Source organism: Schistocerca gregaria, chromosome 9, assembly GCF_023897955.1.
Source record: "Schistocerca gregaria isolate iqSchGreg1 chromosome 9, iqSchGreg1.2, whole genome shotgun sequence".
Classification (NCBI taxonomy): domain Eukaryota; kingdom Metazoa; phylum Arthropoda; class Insecta; order Orthoptera; family Acrididae; genus Schistocerca; species Schistocerca gregaria.
Window position 1 is genome coordinate 174,232,024 of NC_064928.1, and position 15,305 is coordinate 174,247,328.

General features: G+C 43.4%; 1 protein-coding gene across 1 annotated transcript in view; it reads left to right on the forward strand.

Moving 5' to 3' along the window:
* Positions 1-15,305, forward strand: part of LOC126291478 (protein PRRC2A-like) — a 209,031-nt gene that overhangs the window by 124,312 nt on the left and 69,414 nt on the right. The window contains exon 18 of the mRNA XM_049984988.1: positions 12,739-12,883. Coding sequence (XP_049840945.1) covers positions 12,739-12,883 — 145 coding nt within the window. The remainder of the gene's footprint in view (positions 1-12,738; positions 12,884-15,305) is intronic.

Below are 15,305 nucleotides of genomic sequence, written 5' to 3' on the forward strand. Positions count from 1 at the left end.
TCTCTCTCTCTCTCTCTCTCTCTCTCTCTACCTGTAGGCGAAATACTGTTTCCTTTCGCCACAGCCAAACGCTTCATGTTGGCATGTTGGGTTGGCGCGTAAGTTCGTAGCGTTTTTCTTTTGCATCTCCGTATTCCGGTCGCTGTGTGTTTACTTATCGACTGTCATTTCTTATTTCTAGTTCACTGTTGTTATTTGAATTTACATACTGTCATTTTCTCAAAAATGGTTCAAATGGCTCTGAGCACGATGGGACTTAACTTCTGAGGGCGTCAGTCCCCCATGACTTAGAACTACTTAAACCTAACTAAACTAAGGACATCACGCACATCCATGCCCGAGGCAGGATTCGAACTTGCGACCGTAGCGGTCGTGCGGTTCCAGACTGTAGCGCCTAGAACCGCTCGGCCACTCCGGCCGGCTCATTTTCTCATTTCGAGATAGTGAGTGCAGCTTTGGATGCCAGGAAATGGAGTGTCAAGAAGAGAAATCAGAACATTTCGTCATATTCTGTTGTTTGAGTTCAATAGAGGGGTCACAGCAGCCGGAGGCAGCCAGAAACTTTTCCACCGTGTATGTGGATAATGCCACTGGACCGAGCATGACAAGAAAATAGTTTTCTCGTTTCGAGGAGGATCTTTATAACATTACTTACTCTCCACATTCAGGCTCACCGTCGGGATTTGATGAAGATCTCCTAAACGTTTTGATTCTGAATGATACACGTTAGTGTAAGCTATTCGAGAACTAGCGAATGTGGTGAACTGTGATCACTCCGCCATCGTGTGACATTTGCTTGCAGTAGGGAAGGTTCAAACATCTGTCTTATGAATACCGCATGCTATAAATCAAAATCACAAAAATCAGCGACCATTCCTATCCTCTATCGTCACGGAAAATGGCATAGTTATGCTAAAATAAGAAAAAGAAAGCAATGGCTGAGCTCCAGCAAAGCAGCAACTTCCCGTACAAAGACCTGCGCGCACCCACAAAAAATTATGTTATGCATCTGGTGGAACAGCGACGGTGTGGTGTATTACGATTTGCTTCCCGCAGCATCGCTGCTAACATTTGATGTTAACGACTCGGGTGTCTTGTAGAACACCGACCAGGAAGACTGGCTGGAATGATGTTACCCCGCTATAACGCCTGCCTGCATTATGCTAGACTGACGGAAAACACTATACAGGAGTTTGGTTGGGAAGTTATTCTTTACCACCTTATTCACCTGATCTTTCGCCACCAGATTTTCCCATTTTACGCTCTCTATCGAACGACCTTTAAGAAACTTCGTTTGCGGATGAAAACGCGCTCTGAACGTGGTTCGACGAGTTCTTCGCTCAAAACCACGTGATTTCTACATCCGTAAAATCGAGAAGGTATTCGAGCCTCGGCAGACTGTTGTAAGTAGTGAAGCAGAATATATAAGTAATGACTAAAGTCTCTGTTATGTGTATCTGTTGTGTTTATTGAACTTATGGATAAACGCTACGATATTATGCACCACCCTAATATTACCATTATGATGAAAATAAGTTGAAGAGTAATCCATAAGTCACCCGAAAATGGGTGTAAGTTTCAAAATAATGACGCCATACGCGGTCTAGATCATTTGTGATCTAAGTTATACAGAAGTAGAAATTTAGCGCGTACTTCAATGCTAGACTCTTTTAATAGCTTCCACAACGAAACTTAGTCTCGAAATCTCTCAGAAAACACAAAGAGATTCTGCTCGTATGTAAAATACACCTGTGGCAAGACGCAATCACTTCACTGCGAGTCCTTCCTCGGGCGTGCGTGTGTGTGTTGTCTTTAGCGTAAGTTGGTATAAGTTAGATTAAGTAGTGCGTAAGCTTAGGGACCAATGACCTCAACAGTTTGGTCCCTTAAGACCTTACCACAAATTGCCAATTACTTCACTGCGCTAAAATAATAGTGACATTATTGATGACAGTGTCACTAAAGCAGAGTTACTAAACATTGTTTTCTGAAATTCTTTCACAGAATAAGACGAAGAAAATATTTCAGAATACGAATCAAGAACAACTGCCAATATGAAGAACTTAGAAGTAGATATCCTTGATGAAGCGAAACAGATTAAAACACTTAAGAGAGGCAAGGCTTCAGATTGTATACCAGTCAGGTTCCTTTCATAGTATGCTGATACAATAGCTCGACATTTAGCAATCATATGTACAAACATTCGCTCGTAGAAAGGTTCGTTCCCATAAACTGAGAAGTTGTGCAAGTTCCACCAATACCCAAGAAAGGAAATGGGAGAAATCCGCTGAACTACAGACCCTTATCTCAAACGTCGGTCTGCAATAGGATTTTATATCTAATACTGTGCTCGCACATTATGAATCACACGGAATAAAATTATTTATTAACAAATAGCTAACACGTATTCAGAAAGTATCGTTCTTGTGAAACACAACTACCTTTTTACTCACACGAAGTAATAAATATTATCGACAGGAGATGTCTAATTGATTCCATATTTTTAAATTTACAGAAGGCTTTTAACACCGTTCCTCATAAGCGACTTCTAATTGTATTGCGCGAGCGTGGAGTATCGTCTCAGTTATGTACTGCATTTGTGATTTCCTTTCAAAAAAGTCATAGTTCGTAATAACTAACGGAAAGTCAAAGAGTAAAGCAGAAGTAATAACTGGCGTTCCCCAAGGAACTGTTGTAGGCCCTTCTTTGTTCCTGATCTACATGAACGATTTAAGAGACAGTCTGAACAGTTCTCTTAGATTTTTTTTGCAGACGACGCTGACATTTACGGTCATGTAAACACAAATTTTAAAGGTTTTAACTCAACTAACTACTTAAGGATTACAGTTACGAATAAGTGAAATTGGAACGACCACATAGATAACGCTGTGGGGAAAGCAAACCAAAGACTGCGATTTATTGGCATACTACATAGAAAATGTGACAGATTTACTAAAGAGACTGCATACACTACGCTTGTCCTCCCTCTTTTGGGCTGTTTCTGTGCGGTGTGGGATCCGCATCAGATAGGATTGATGGAGGACATGGAAAAAGTTCAAAGAAGTGCAGGTCGTTTTGTGCCACAGATATGATGCACTAATTGGGTTGGCAGTCATTAAAACAAAGGCGTTTGTCTCTGCGGCAGGACCTCCTCATGAAATTGCAATCATCAACTTTCTCTTCAGAGTGTGAAAATATTTTTTTGGTGCCATCTACATAGGAAGAAATGGTCATCATAATACAACAAGAGAAACCAGAGCTCGCACAGAAATATTTAAGTGTTCGTTTTTTTCAGCGCTCTATTCGAGAGTGGAACGGTAAATAAATAGTTCGAAGGTGGTTCGATGAACCCTCTGCCAGGCACTTAACTGTTAATTGCAGAGTAATCATGCAGACGTAGGTAAACAGCTACCTCTTGCCTGAGGATGCTGTAGGAGGATACACCCTATATGATGCAGGATGACTTGGATAAAATTTCTATTTGGTGTGATGAATGGCATCTTGCTTTAACGGGGGAAATTGTAAGTTAGTGCAGATGAGCAGGAAAAATCAGTCTTGTAATGTTTGAATACAGTATTAGTGGTGTGCTGCTTAACACAGCTAGATCGGTTAAATATCTAGGCACAGCATTGCAAAGTGTTATGGAATGGAACTATCTGCTCCGCATTTTACAACGGCTTGCAATGTATGTATGTAGATACAGATGTTCATGGCACATAACCGGTAGTGTAAATTAAATATTTTGGCTCTAATCGCTATGGAACATCTGAGGTCATCATTCCCCTAGACTTAGAACTACTTAAACCTAACTAACCTAAAGACATCACACACATCCATGCCCGAGGCAGGAATCGAACCTGCGACTGTAGCAGCAGCGCAGTTCAGGACTGAAGCGCCTAGAACCTCTTGGCCGCAGAGGCCGGCAATTAAAGATTTTGTTAACAGCAACTGAGGCTGTGTTGTAAACATACTAGTGCGTTAAAGCAGACCTATCAACAGTTGTGGCAGCACAGTGCAGCACACACATAAAGTTATTTCTAGGAGATTAATTGCTTTCGGGTGCTGCATGTCTAACCTCCACACTGGCTGTTGTAATAGCGATACCCAGCTTTTTCTCTTCTGTGAAAACAACTGCCAGTTATTTGAATTCTCTGAGTCTTTCGCAAGGTTTATACAGATGGCCAATAACATGACACTACTTTGAGATGTCTTAACTCATAGCCAATGCCAATACATAACTGTAACGTCGTGATGTTCACCTCGTTTGCACATACACTGTTGACTCACAAAACAGCTGTCTACTACCACTGGCACCCATCTATTGCAGAATCTTAGACAATATTCTGTGTTAAAACGTAATGACTTATCTCAGACAGAATGACCTCCTCCATGGCAACCACCACAGATTCCGCAACCATCAGCCAGGTGAAACACAACTCGCATTTCTCTCACAAGAATTCCCGTAAGACATCAATCAAGCCAAAAGCAATTTTCTTAGTGCTGCACTAATGATTATTAACGAAAAAAATGAAATGAGCGTATGGCATCGTTGGCCGGGAGGCTCCATACGGGGAAGTTCGGCCGCCAAGTCCAAGTCTTATTTCATTCGACGCCACACTGGGCGACTTGCGCGCCGGTCATGAGGACAACAACACAACACACAGTTCACGAGCGGAGAAAATCTCCAACCCGGCCGGGAATCGAACACGGGCCCGCTTGCATGGGAGGTGAGCACGTTACCACCCAGCTAAACACTTATTAACTACAGTATGATCGAACTGGGTAAAAAATAAATTTGCTACTAAATTGAGATTGTGTACCACACGGATAGCCGCGCCATCTAGCACCGTCGTTTCTGGGAATCGGATAGGCGCACCAACCCCGGGTGGAACCCATCTTGCGGATTAATAGCGAGGTCCGATGCCCCGGCCAGCATAAATGTGGTTTTTAGGTGTTCTCGCACATACGACTAGATGAATACTGGGTTGGTAGCCACGTTACACATTTCACAAATATAGCGAAAACATTCTCACACTCTGACGTGGGATAACACTAAACCCGGAGATATGAGGTGTACAAATTCAGTCCTGGAGGGAGAGGTGGCATCTAGCCATCGTCTCCACTAACATTGCCAATACCAGAATATGCCGACCTCGTGAAGGCGCGGGGTTAGGCTAGGAATAAAAGACAGAGGATTTTATTGTAGGGAAAATGAGACATACGATCCTGGATGGAAAGTCAACAACAAATGTAGATGTAGATTAAGATGTGCTGCAGGGAACTATGTTAGTACCCTTGTTGTTCATGTTGTAGTCTAATGACCTTACAGGCAATGTTAATAAGAACCTCATGTGTTTATACAAGTTACACGTACATAGAGTGAAGTATAATCTGAAGAAAATTGCACAAATATTTTGTTAGATACTGATAAGACTTTAAAGTTAACCAGTCTGCCACAGGTCATGCATTATGAAAAGGTGCTCGATCGTGTTGAAAGATGCAATCGCCATCCCCGAATAGCTCTTCAACAGTGGAAAGCAAGAAGATACTTATAACATGAATGTAATCCTGTGTTGCTATAGTGCCATGCACAGCAACAAGGGGTACAAGCCCCCTCCATGGAAAACACGACCACACCACAACACCACCGCCACCAAATTTTACTGTTGGCACTACACACACTGGTAGATGACATTCACTGGGCATTCGCTTACCCACACCCTGCCGTCGGATCGCCATATTGTGTACCGTGATACGACACTCCACCCAACGTTTTCCCACTGTTGAACCGACCAATTTTTACGCTTCTTACACCAAGCGAGGCATCGTTAGGCATTTGCCGGCGTGATGTGTGGCCTATGAACAGCCACTCGACCATGAAATCCAAGTTGAGAACCTTCCGCCCAACTGTCATAGTACTTGCAGCGGATTCTGATGCAGTTTGTAATTCCTGTATGATAGTCTGGATAGGTGTCTGCCTATTACACATTACGACACTCTTCGATTGTCGGCGGTCTCTGTCAGTCAACACACGAGGTCGGCCTGTACCGTGCTGCACCTGTCCCGTCACGTTTTCACGTCACTATCTCATCGTAAACAATGGACCTAGGAGTGTGGAAATCTCGCATACAGACATATGACACAAGAGACACCCAATCACCTGACCACGTCCGAAGACCGTGAGTTCCGCGGAGCGCCCCATTCTGCTCTCTCAGGATGTCTAATGACTACTGAGGTCGCTGATGTGGATTACCTGCCAGTAGTTGGCTTCACAGTGCACCTAATACGGAAAACATGTTTTTGGGGGTGTCCGGATACTTTTGATCACATTGTGTATGTGCCGCTCCGGAGACAAGTGGACGAGAGTAGTTTGGATTTCAACGTTTGAAAACCATTTCCACAATTGGGGCTTGCGTAACAAGGCAGGCGATGGGTGAGCCAATGTGCCCGCCCCCCGACAGGAACTTATGGCAGTAGACTACGTCCCCTAGGAAGATAGCCTACATTCGGGCATAGACGTGAGAGCGAAGGTGTGATCTGGCAGATGGCGAGCCCGATCCCGCGAGACCTCGAACCTCAAACAAACAATAGAAGGTAGAAAAAACTGAGGCTTCGCGAAGCTACGCTTCAAGCCTGCAGACTGCGACACAGAAAACAAAGTGCTCAAATTTTTCAGGTGATCGGCTGTGGAGGAGTCCGTGACAACAGTATCATCCAGATAATTAATGCAACCCAGGACAGGCACAGTCAATTGCTCTAAAAATCGTTTGAAAATAGCATGGGAGCTAGTCACACCACACGGAAGGCGCAAATATTGATAGAGACGAAAAGGAGTATATACAACACCAAAACCTGCCGAGACTCTTCGTCCACAGTACCCTGAAGATACGCTTCATACAAAGCAGTTTTAGATATTTTCTGCTGGCTTGGAAGAGGATACGTGTCCATGATCTACTGCGTGTTGACAGTAATATTGAAGTCGTCACAGAGTCGAAGTTTCCCCAATGGCTTCCGAACTACAAGCAGTGGAGACGACCATTCACTAGCCATAGCAGGTTGCACCACCCCTAGAGATTGAAGCCTGTTCAATTTTCTTTTCACTTGATCTTTCAGGGCGACAGGAATAGTCGTAGCGTACCCTGTACTTTCCAAAAATACACTGAAGAGCCAAACAAACCGGTACAGCTGCCTAATATCGTGTAGGAACCCCGCGAGCATGCAGTAGTGCTGCAACACGACGTGGCATGGACTCGACTAATGTCTGAAGTAGTGAACTGACACCATGAATCCTGCAGGACTGTCCATAAATCCATAACAGTACGAAGGGGTGGAGATCCCCTCTGAACAGCACATTACAAGGCATCTCAGAAACGCTCAATAATGTTCATGTCTAAAGATTTTGGTGGCCAGTGGAAGTGTTTAAACTCATAAGAGTCTTCCTAGAGTCACTCTGTAGCAATTATGGACGTGTGGAGTGTCGCATTGTCCTGCTGGAATTGTCCAAGTCCGTCGGAATGAACAATGGACGTGATTGGATGCAGGTGATCAGACAGGATGCTTACACATGTGTCACCTGTCAGAGTCGTATCTAGACATATCAGGACTCCCATATCACTCCGACTGCACATGCTCCACACAATTACAGAGCCTCCACCAGCTTGAACAGTCCCCTGCTGACATGCAGGCTCCATGAATTGTCTCCATACCAGTACACGTCCATACGCTCGATACAATTTGAAACGAGACTCGTCTGACCAGGCAGCATGTTGCCAGTCATCAACAGTCCTGTGTCGGTGTCGACGGGCCCAGGCGAGGGGTAAGGCTTTGTGTCGTGCAGTCATCGAGGATACAGGAGTGGGCCTTCAGCTCCGAAGGCCCTAAAGATGACATTTCGTTGAATGGTTCGCACGCTGACACTTGTTGACGGCCCGGCACTGAAATCTGCAACAATGAGCGTAAGGGTTGCATTTCTGTCACGTTGAACGATTCTCTTCAGTCGTCCTTAGTTCGGTTCTTGCAGGATCTGCCGCAGCAACGTCGGATATTTGATGTTTTACCAGATTCCTGATATCACAGTACACTCGTGAAATGGTCGTTTGGTAAAATCCGCACTTCATCGCTACTTCAGAGACGCTCTGTCCCATTGCTTGTGCGCCGACTATAACACCACGTTCAAACTCACTTAAATCTTGATAACATGCCATTGTAGCAGCTGTAACCGATCTAACAACTGCGCCAAACACTTGTTGTCTTATGTAGACGTAGCCCACAGCAGCGGCATATTCTGCCTGTTTATATATCTCTGTATTTGAATACTCGTGCCTATACCAGTTTCTTTGGCGCTTCAGCGTAATTCCGAGAACTCGTCACGCAGTGTTTCCAACTGAGAATACTGTACCCGATTGGACACACAGTGAACTGTTCGGCGACAGAAAATCCAAATGCCTGAAACACGTCCATCCTGAACAAGTTCTCAACACCGACATGAGCAACCACCAAATTCTAATGGAGCGATCACTGACTTGTAAGAGGCAGATGCCGTAAGTTCTGTTTGTCAGCTTGCAAGTGACCAGTGTCAAAGGCGGCGAGCCTAATCTCACATAAGTATTGTAACACGCCCAGGGGTACATATAGGTGGGGGACCCTTAAACTCGTTGTTGTTTCGACCGTGCGCCCTATCCACACCACGTACCTGATAATCCTGCAGTGGTCGTCTTGTTCTGCTCCACACTGCTGCTGGCTTGCCTGAAATTATCTATCGAAATATTCAAGAGGGTTTAGGGGAGCCACTCAACGTTAAAACATAACACTGTTCTACGTCTGGTATGAACAACTATATTCTGAGACAATAGAAGAAAATCGCAGGTTGCACTGTTTACATTCTAATTCATAAGTGTTTATCCCAATTAAAGGATGATTACCAGTCCACAATATCACTCAGATGAGCTTCGCGTAACCGACACGACGCGGGTGATTGTTGATGATGTGGAAGCCGAATGATCGCACGAAATTCCTTACGCTCGTCAGGCATACACAGATATTTGGTACCAGTCCTCCTTGACACTAGTAATAAATTTTAACACTGTTCACAAAGCTAAATTTACAGTTCACAGTTCTCAGTTGTACGAGCGTGCACGTAACCGTCGCGGCGCGGTTGATTGTTGATATTGCGGAAACACGACGATCGAACGCACGTCCTCACGCTCGCTACAAGACACTGGCACTTATGTGCACTCTTTTATGGTAACTAATTTTTGCTGATACAGATTAGTTCATTCTGAGAGACCGAACACGGCGTGGATGATTGATACTGTGCGACACACAACGAGAGAATACACAAATACGTTATTGGAGGCAATGCTCATTTTTACTTACTTCTTGACGCACTTTCCTCTGAATCATTTCCATATTTCATCACTTTACTGTAATACCAATTGTATCAACACTTCAACTTCCATACTAACAATACCTCTCACATGCAGAGCTACCCACAACACAACATAACCATACTGTGACCCGTGTTCGACTCGACAGACGTGGCTGCCTCCAAAGATACTCCACAACTAAACCAGCGATATGACGATACGTTAACAGTTTGAGAAGTCAATAACGTCACTGCAGCACCTGTGTCGACCTGTAGCCAGAGTACTTGGCGAAAAACACTTAATTTGGTAGATAACTTAGGAGAAGGCACAAGCATTGGAGTGTCACAGTCCATACCCTGAGCAATCTTCGGCGAACAACACATGAAGGCAATCTCACCTTCCTTTTATGAAGCATCACAAGTAGCCCCGTGCTTAGGGCACGCTCGACAATCGTGCTGGACAAAACAGGAAGGACAGGATGAAAAAAAATAACGCTGACACTGGCGCTGTGGCGGTCATGTTTGCACGGGGCGGCCTCTGTCTGCTCGGCACGTTTACAGCCCCCACTGCCATTTCCTCATTCTAGACGGCACATCTTGTGACAGTACTGCCACATCGTCCCACGCTTCAGTTTGGTCACCTGTTGCACGGGAAGCTTCAAACGATTTGCGAAATATCCGCCAACAGAGACTTTCACAGAGTAAAGCCTTATGGCATACTAACTTGTCTGTAGCTAAACAGAGAATTGTGTCGTGCAGCATGGAGTCTGCATAAGAGTCATTATGGACATCAGTTACGAACAGAGACATACGGCTGAGACTCGCTGCCCATGCCATGTAATTCCTGGTTTCGTTTCTTGCGGCATTGGTAGAATTCAACTCGTGTCACTATGACATACGTTTGTTTGCGATGGTAGTTGGAAAACAAACTGCACATGTGATCAAAAGTGAGAGCTTCCAGTTCTAGTGAAGGGGGAAGCTGACACAGTAACTGTCACATTTTAGGTGGACTCCACTAGAGGAAGATGGCTTTGCACAACCTCGAGTCTGTAGCACCAAAAGCCAAAAAATATTATCTGAGTCTTTTTTCGTAAGCTTCTCAATCCTCGGGTGAATGTACGTATGGAGGAAAAGTGGGTGGATGGACCGATGGAATGGTACCAGGTCTGTTAATGGAAGCCGACAAAGTGGTCACTGCCAACTAAACTCTTCAGTCGGGGCCAGTAACGCGGTGCCGATAATGGTTTAAGGACTGCATACACTGAATCCATTCCAAACTCGCCGGCGATAGTGTATCAAACAAGTAATACACGAAACTGATCCAAGTAATGCAAATATGTCTTTATTCATAAACCTCTGAACAATAAAACGAAAACAGCCTCTTATGAATCCACAGGTAACAAGACGCAGAACAACTGGTGTGAGCGGGACACATAGAGTGTGAGTCAGCTCTCCTGAGCACACATTCTATGCACGAGCCGCCGGCAGATGGCGAGGCAGAGACTGCGCCGCTCATACACCTCCCACAAGTGACCTCCTGTGGCTGGCTTTGCGCTGATAAATAGCACCACTACACTCGGTGCACTCACTAACATGTGCTAGTAGCAGCATATGGCACGGTTCATCTCAATTACCTCACTATCCTCATCAGCAATGGATACAGAAAAGTTACGTTTTATTTTTGGAATTGCTCGAACTGAAGTCACATATCTCTGTTTTAATTTTGCGAGATGCTGTCGATGATGTTTCGGGCTGATCTGTATATTCAGTAATGGGACATTTCTTGTACTTTGGCTGGAATTGCTTCTTTTGTCACTGTTCTGTCGTTTGTTTCTTTTGCACAGACATTTTAGAGAACACTCATAGGCACTTCTTGTTCTCAATAATGAGATCTCACAAGGGGAGGCCACGGCGTTGGGGTTTACTTCATACTTCGCACACCTTTAGTACGCCATTAAAACATGTGCAAGTGCAGGGTGCACTAAATTAGCAAATGTATCTGTGCCTAATTGCTGCATGTCAGAGTTCATGGTGGTGAAGTGATCAGCATTCGAGCTTCAGTAACACGAATGTGTGTGAGCCGACGGTTCTACTCCTTCTCAAGCTTAATTATAAATCTATTTTTTTTCGACACTGGTCATATTATTTAATTTATATGATATCTGAGATGTAATATAATGAAGAAAAAACAACGTGTATTTGCATGAAGTTTCAATTTATGTTTTCCCTGCCTGTGTGACAAATACCATCCTGCAACGTGTGACATCGAGAGCACATCCGACAAGTAATTGTACATTACTCTTGTGGTCTGGCACATTGTGAGTTACTATATTAATGATAGTGAATAACATCAATCGCATCATCATTTATTGAGGCTTGACTTGGACTTTGCAAGCCTGTCCCTCATCCTTGAAAATTTAATTACAAATAGTAAATTGTCATACAACATATGAAATTCACAACAAGTTCATGAAAATGTATGTGGTTTTTTCATTATATTACCTCTCAAATGTTATATAAATTAAATAATGTGACTACTGATGAAAAAGAAAAGTAAATGCTAGCAGGATTCGAACTGTCGCCTCTTCCAGAAAACTCTGGCTTTGCGCGAATGCTATTCACTTGACCACAATGATGTCTAGCAACCAGTCCTTTTGTACAGTACATCTGTTACACATTAGACACATAAAATTTCTCTTGAGATTTTCTCTGAATTGCCAGCATACTACACCTTACTACTTGCACATTATGTTGTTTTGGTGGCCTACTAAACGTGTAGACAGTTTGAAGTAAATACCTAATCCAACATCGTGGCCTCCCTTGTAATCTATAACTGTGGAAAACATAATTACTTGGACTGACCAGATCAATCAAAACTGGTTTACATTGTCAGAAAAAATATAATAATTAAAATACATTATGGGTAATCCTAAATATTTCCCTTGGAATGCTTGGACATCTACAGAGGGGGCAGATTCACAACTCCAGTTGTCACTAAAAACTAATGAAATGAATACACCTATGGCAACTGAGATACAATGTTCAAAAATTTATTACCAGTGCTAAATGATGATCATATGAGTCAATATAAGTCTTTTGATGTTGATTAGATATTTTTGTGTGTTATATCAAAAACTAGTTTTCAAAAACTGAATTTTAAATTAACAGTTAACCGAATGGTTCTGTAGAGTTTCCTATGTCTCTCATAAGATTGCAACAATACCTATTAAATTATACTGGAAAACTAATTTAGGAGAGGAGAGAGCTTTCAGGTACCCTCACTTACATGTCATTATAATGACACTTGTTTTTACCAAGCCATTTCAGTAAAATCAAATACGTACTTTTTTTGTAAAACTGCCGTCATGTTGCAGCTATGTCGATCCAGAAGAGTGTGAGTGTGAGTGCCATGAGACTTCTGGTGGCAAGGGTCGGTCCCACTCTGCAGCCTCCACCTCAAAAAAGAAGAAGGACAAGGACAAGGACAAGGACAAGGACAAGGACAAGGAGAAGGAGAAGGTACAGTTGATTTACAGTTCACTCTGTCACAATCTAAACTGAAAGAGTTTCATCAGGATTCAATGAATCATTATTCATGTGCTGGTAAAAATACGAAATATGGGCAAGCCAACAAGTAGTTTATTCTTTAGCACTTCATGAAAGTCCATCATGTCCTGTGGAGAGAGCTGCAAGGAGAGTATGGTACCAAATTTGCATGTAGCAGTTTAGAGAATCTATGGGAAAAATAAATTGGGATGACCAGCTGGAGACTGCAGCCTCCATTTTCCCAAATAAAAGTTTAATCTGCTTAAAACAGTGCAGCCCTAATAGATTTGTCCCTAGTGACCATAACTGTTTTACAAAAGAGGTTATTTAATACTGAAGCACTGTTCTTTCATTTCTGCATACTGATCACTATGCACACTGTCAGCTAACATCGGGATGTGAATGTCCAGCATGTTGCCCTATTTTTTACTGAGATTTACTCCATATATTACATCAAGGAGAACCTTCAGGGATGTGGAACAACTGAAGGCACACCTTAACAAAGGAGAAGCAAATCCTTAAATATTAATCTGTGTGCAGTATATGGAATAGACTACAACCAAATTTGGATTTATATAACATGTGATGGACATTTAGTAAGTCAAGTGGTAGTTGAGGCAACTAGAGCAAAAGGAACTGGTACACCTGCGTAATATTGTGTACGGCCCCCGTGAGCACACACAAGTGTCGCAACACGATGTGGCGTGAACTCGACAAATGTCTGAAGTAGTGTTGGAGGGAAATGACAACAAGAATCCTGCAGGGCTGTCCATAAATCTGTAAGAGTATGAAGGGTTGGAGATCTCTTCTGAACAGCATGTTGCAAGGGATTCCAGATATGCTCAATAATGTTCATGTGCGGGTAGTTTGGTGGCCACCGCAAGTGTTTAAACTCAGAAGAGTGTTCCTGGAGCCACTCTGTAGCAGTTTTGGATGTGTGGGGTGTTGCACTGTCCTGCTCGAATTGCCCAAATCTGTTGGAAAGTGCAATGGACGTGATTGGATACAGGTGATCAGACAGGATGATTATGTATGTGTCACCTGTCAAGCATATCTAGATGTATCAGGGGTCCCATATCACTCCAACTGCACACACCCCACAACTTTACAGAGCCTCCACCAGCTTGTACAGTCCCCTTCTGATATGCTGGGTCCACATATTCATGAGATTGTCTCCACACCCATGCACATCCATCTGCTTGATCCAATTTGAAATGAGACTTGTCCGACAAGGCAACATGTTTCCAGTCATCAACAGTCCAATGTCAGTGTCGACCTTCCCAGGCAAGGCATAAAGCTTTGTGTTGTGCAGTCACCAACGTAACATGAGTGGGAGGAGGAGGAGATGAGTGTTTAACATCCTGTCAACAATGAGGTCATTAGAGACGGAGCACAAGTTCGGATTAGGGAAGGATGGGGAAGGAAATTGGCTGTGCCCTTTCAAAGGAACCATCCCAGAATTTGCCTGAAGTGATTTAGAGAAATCACAGGAAACGTAAATCAGGATGGCCGGATGCGGATTTGAACTGTTGTCCTCCTGAATGTGAGTCCAGTGTGCTCACCACTGCACCACCTCGCTTGGTGTACACAACTGGGCCTTCAGCTCTGAAAACCCATATTGATGATGTTTCATTGTATGGTTTGCATGCTGACACTTGTTGATGGACCAGCATTGAAATCTGCAGCAGTTTGTGGAAGTGTTTCACTTCTGTCACGTTGAACAATTCTCTTCAGTCATCATTGGTCCCATTCTAGCAGGATCTTTATCTGACCACAGCAATGTTGGAGATTTGATGTTTTACTGGATCCTGATATTTACGGTACACTTGTGAAATGGTTATATGATAAAATCCCCACTTCATCGCTCCCTCGGAGATGATGTCCCATCGCTCATGTGCTGACTATGACACCAGGTTCAAACTCACTTAAATCTTGATAACCTGCCATTGTAACAGCAGTAACTGATCTAACAACTATGCCATACACTTGTTGTCTTATATAAGCATTGCTGACCAATGTGTAATATACTGCCTGTTTACATTTTTCTGTATTTGAATATGCATGTCTATGCCAGTTTCTTTGGTGCTTCAGCGTAAATATGTGTATAATGTCAAAATGAGAATACAGAAGTTCCATACTAAGTCAGAGTACAATAAGGAGAAAAGTCCAATTAGATACTAAGAGTCCAGAGAGTGGAGTCAGGTGAGCATGTGAACAAATCATATCAGAGAGGGAGTTAGAGCATTCCTCTCTGGGATTACATCATGTAGGTTGCTTGTCAGTTTCGTAAGGTTGTGCAGTCCATGGCTGTGCAGGCTGATCTTGATGTGATGCTGCCTTTGATTTTAATCATGCCACTGCCTTGTAGCTTGACCTGATCTGGCAGGTGAGTGTG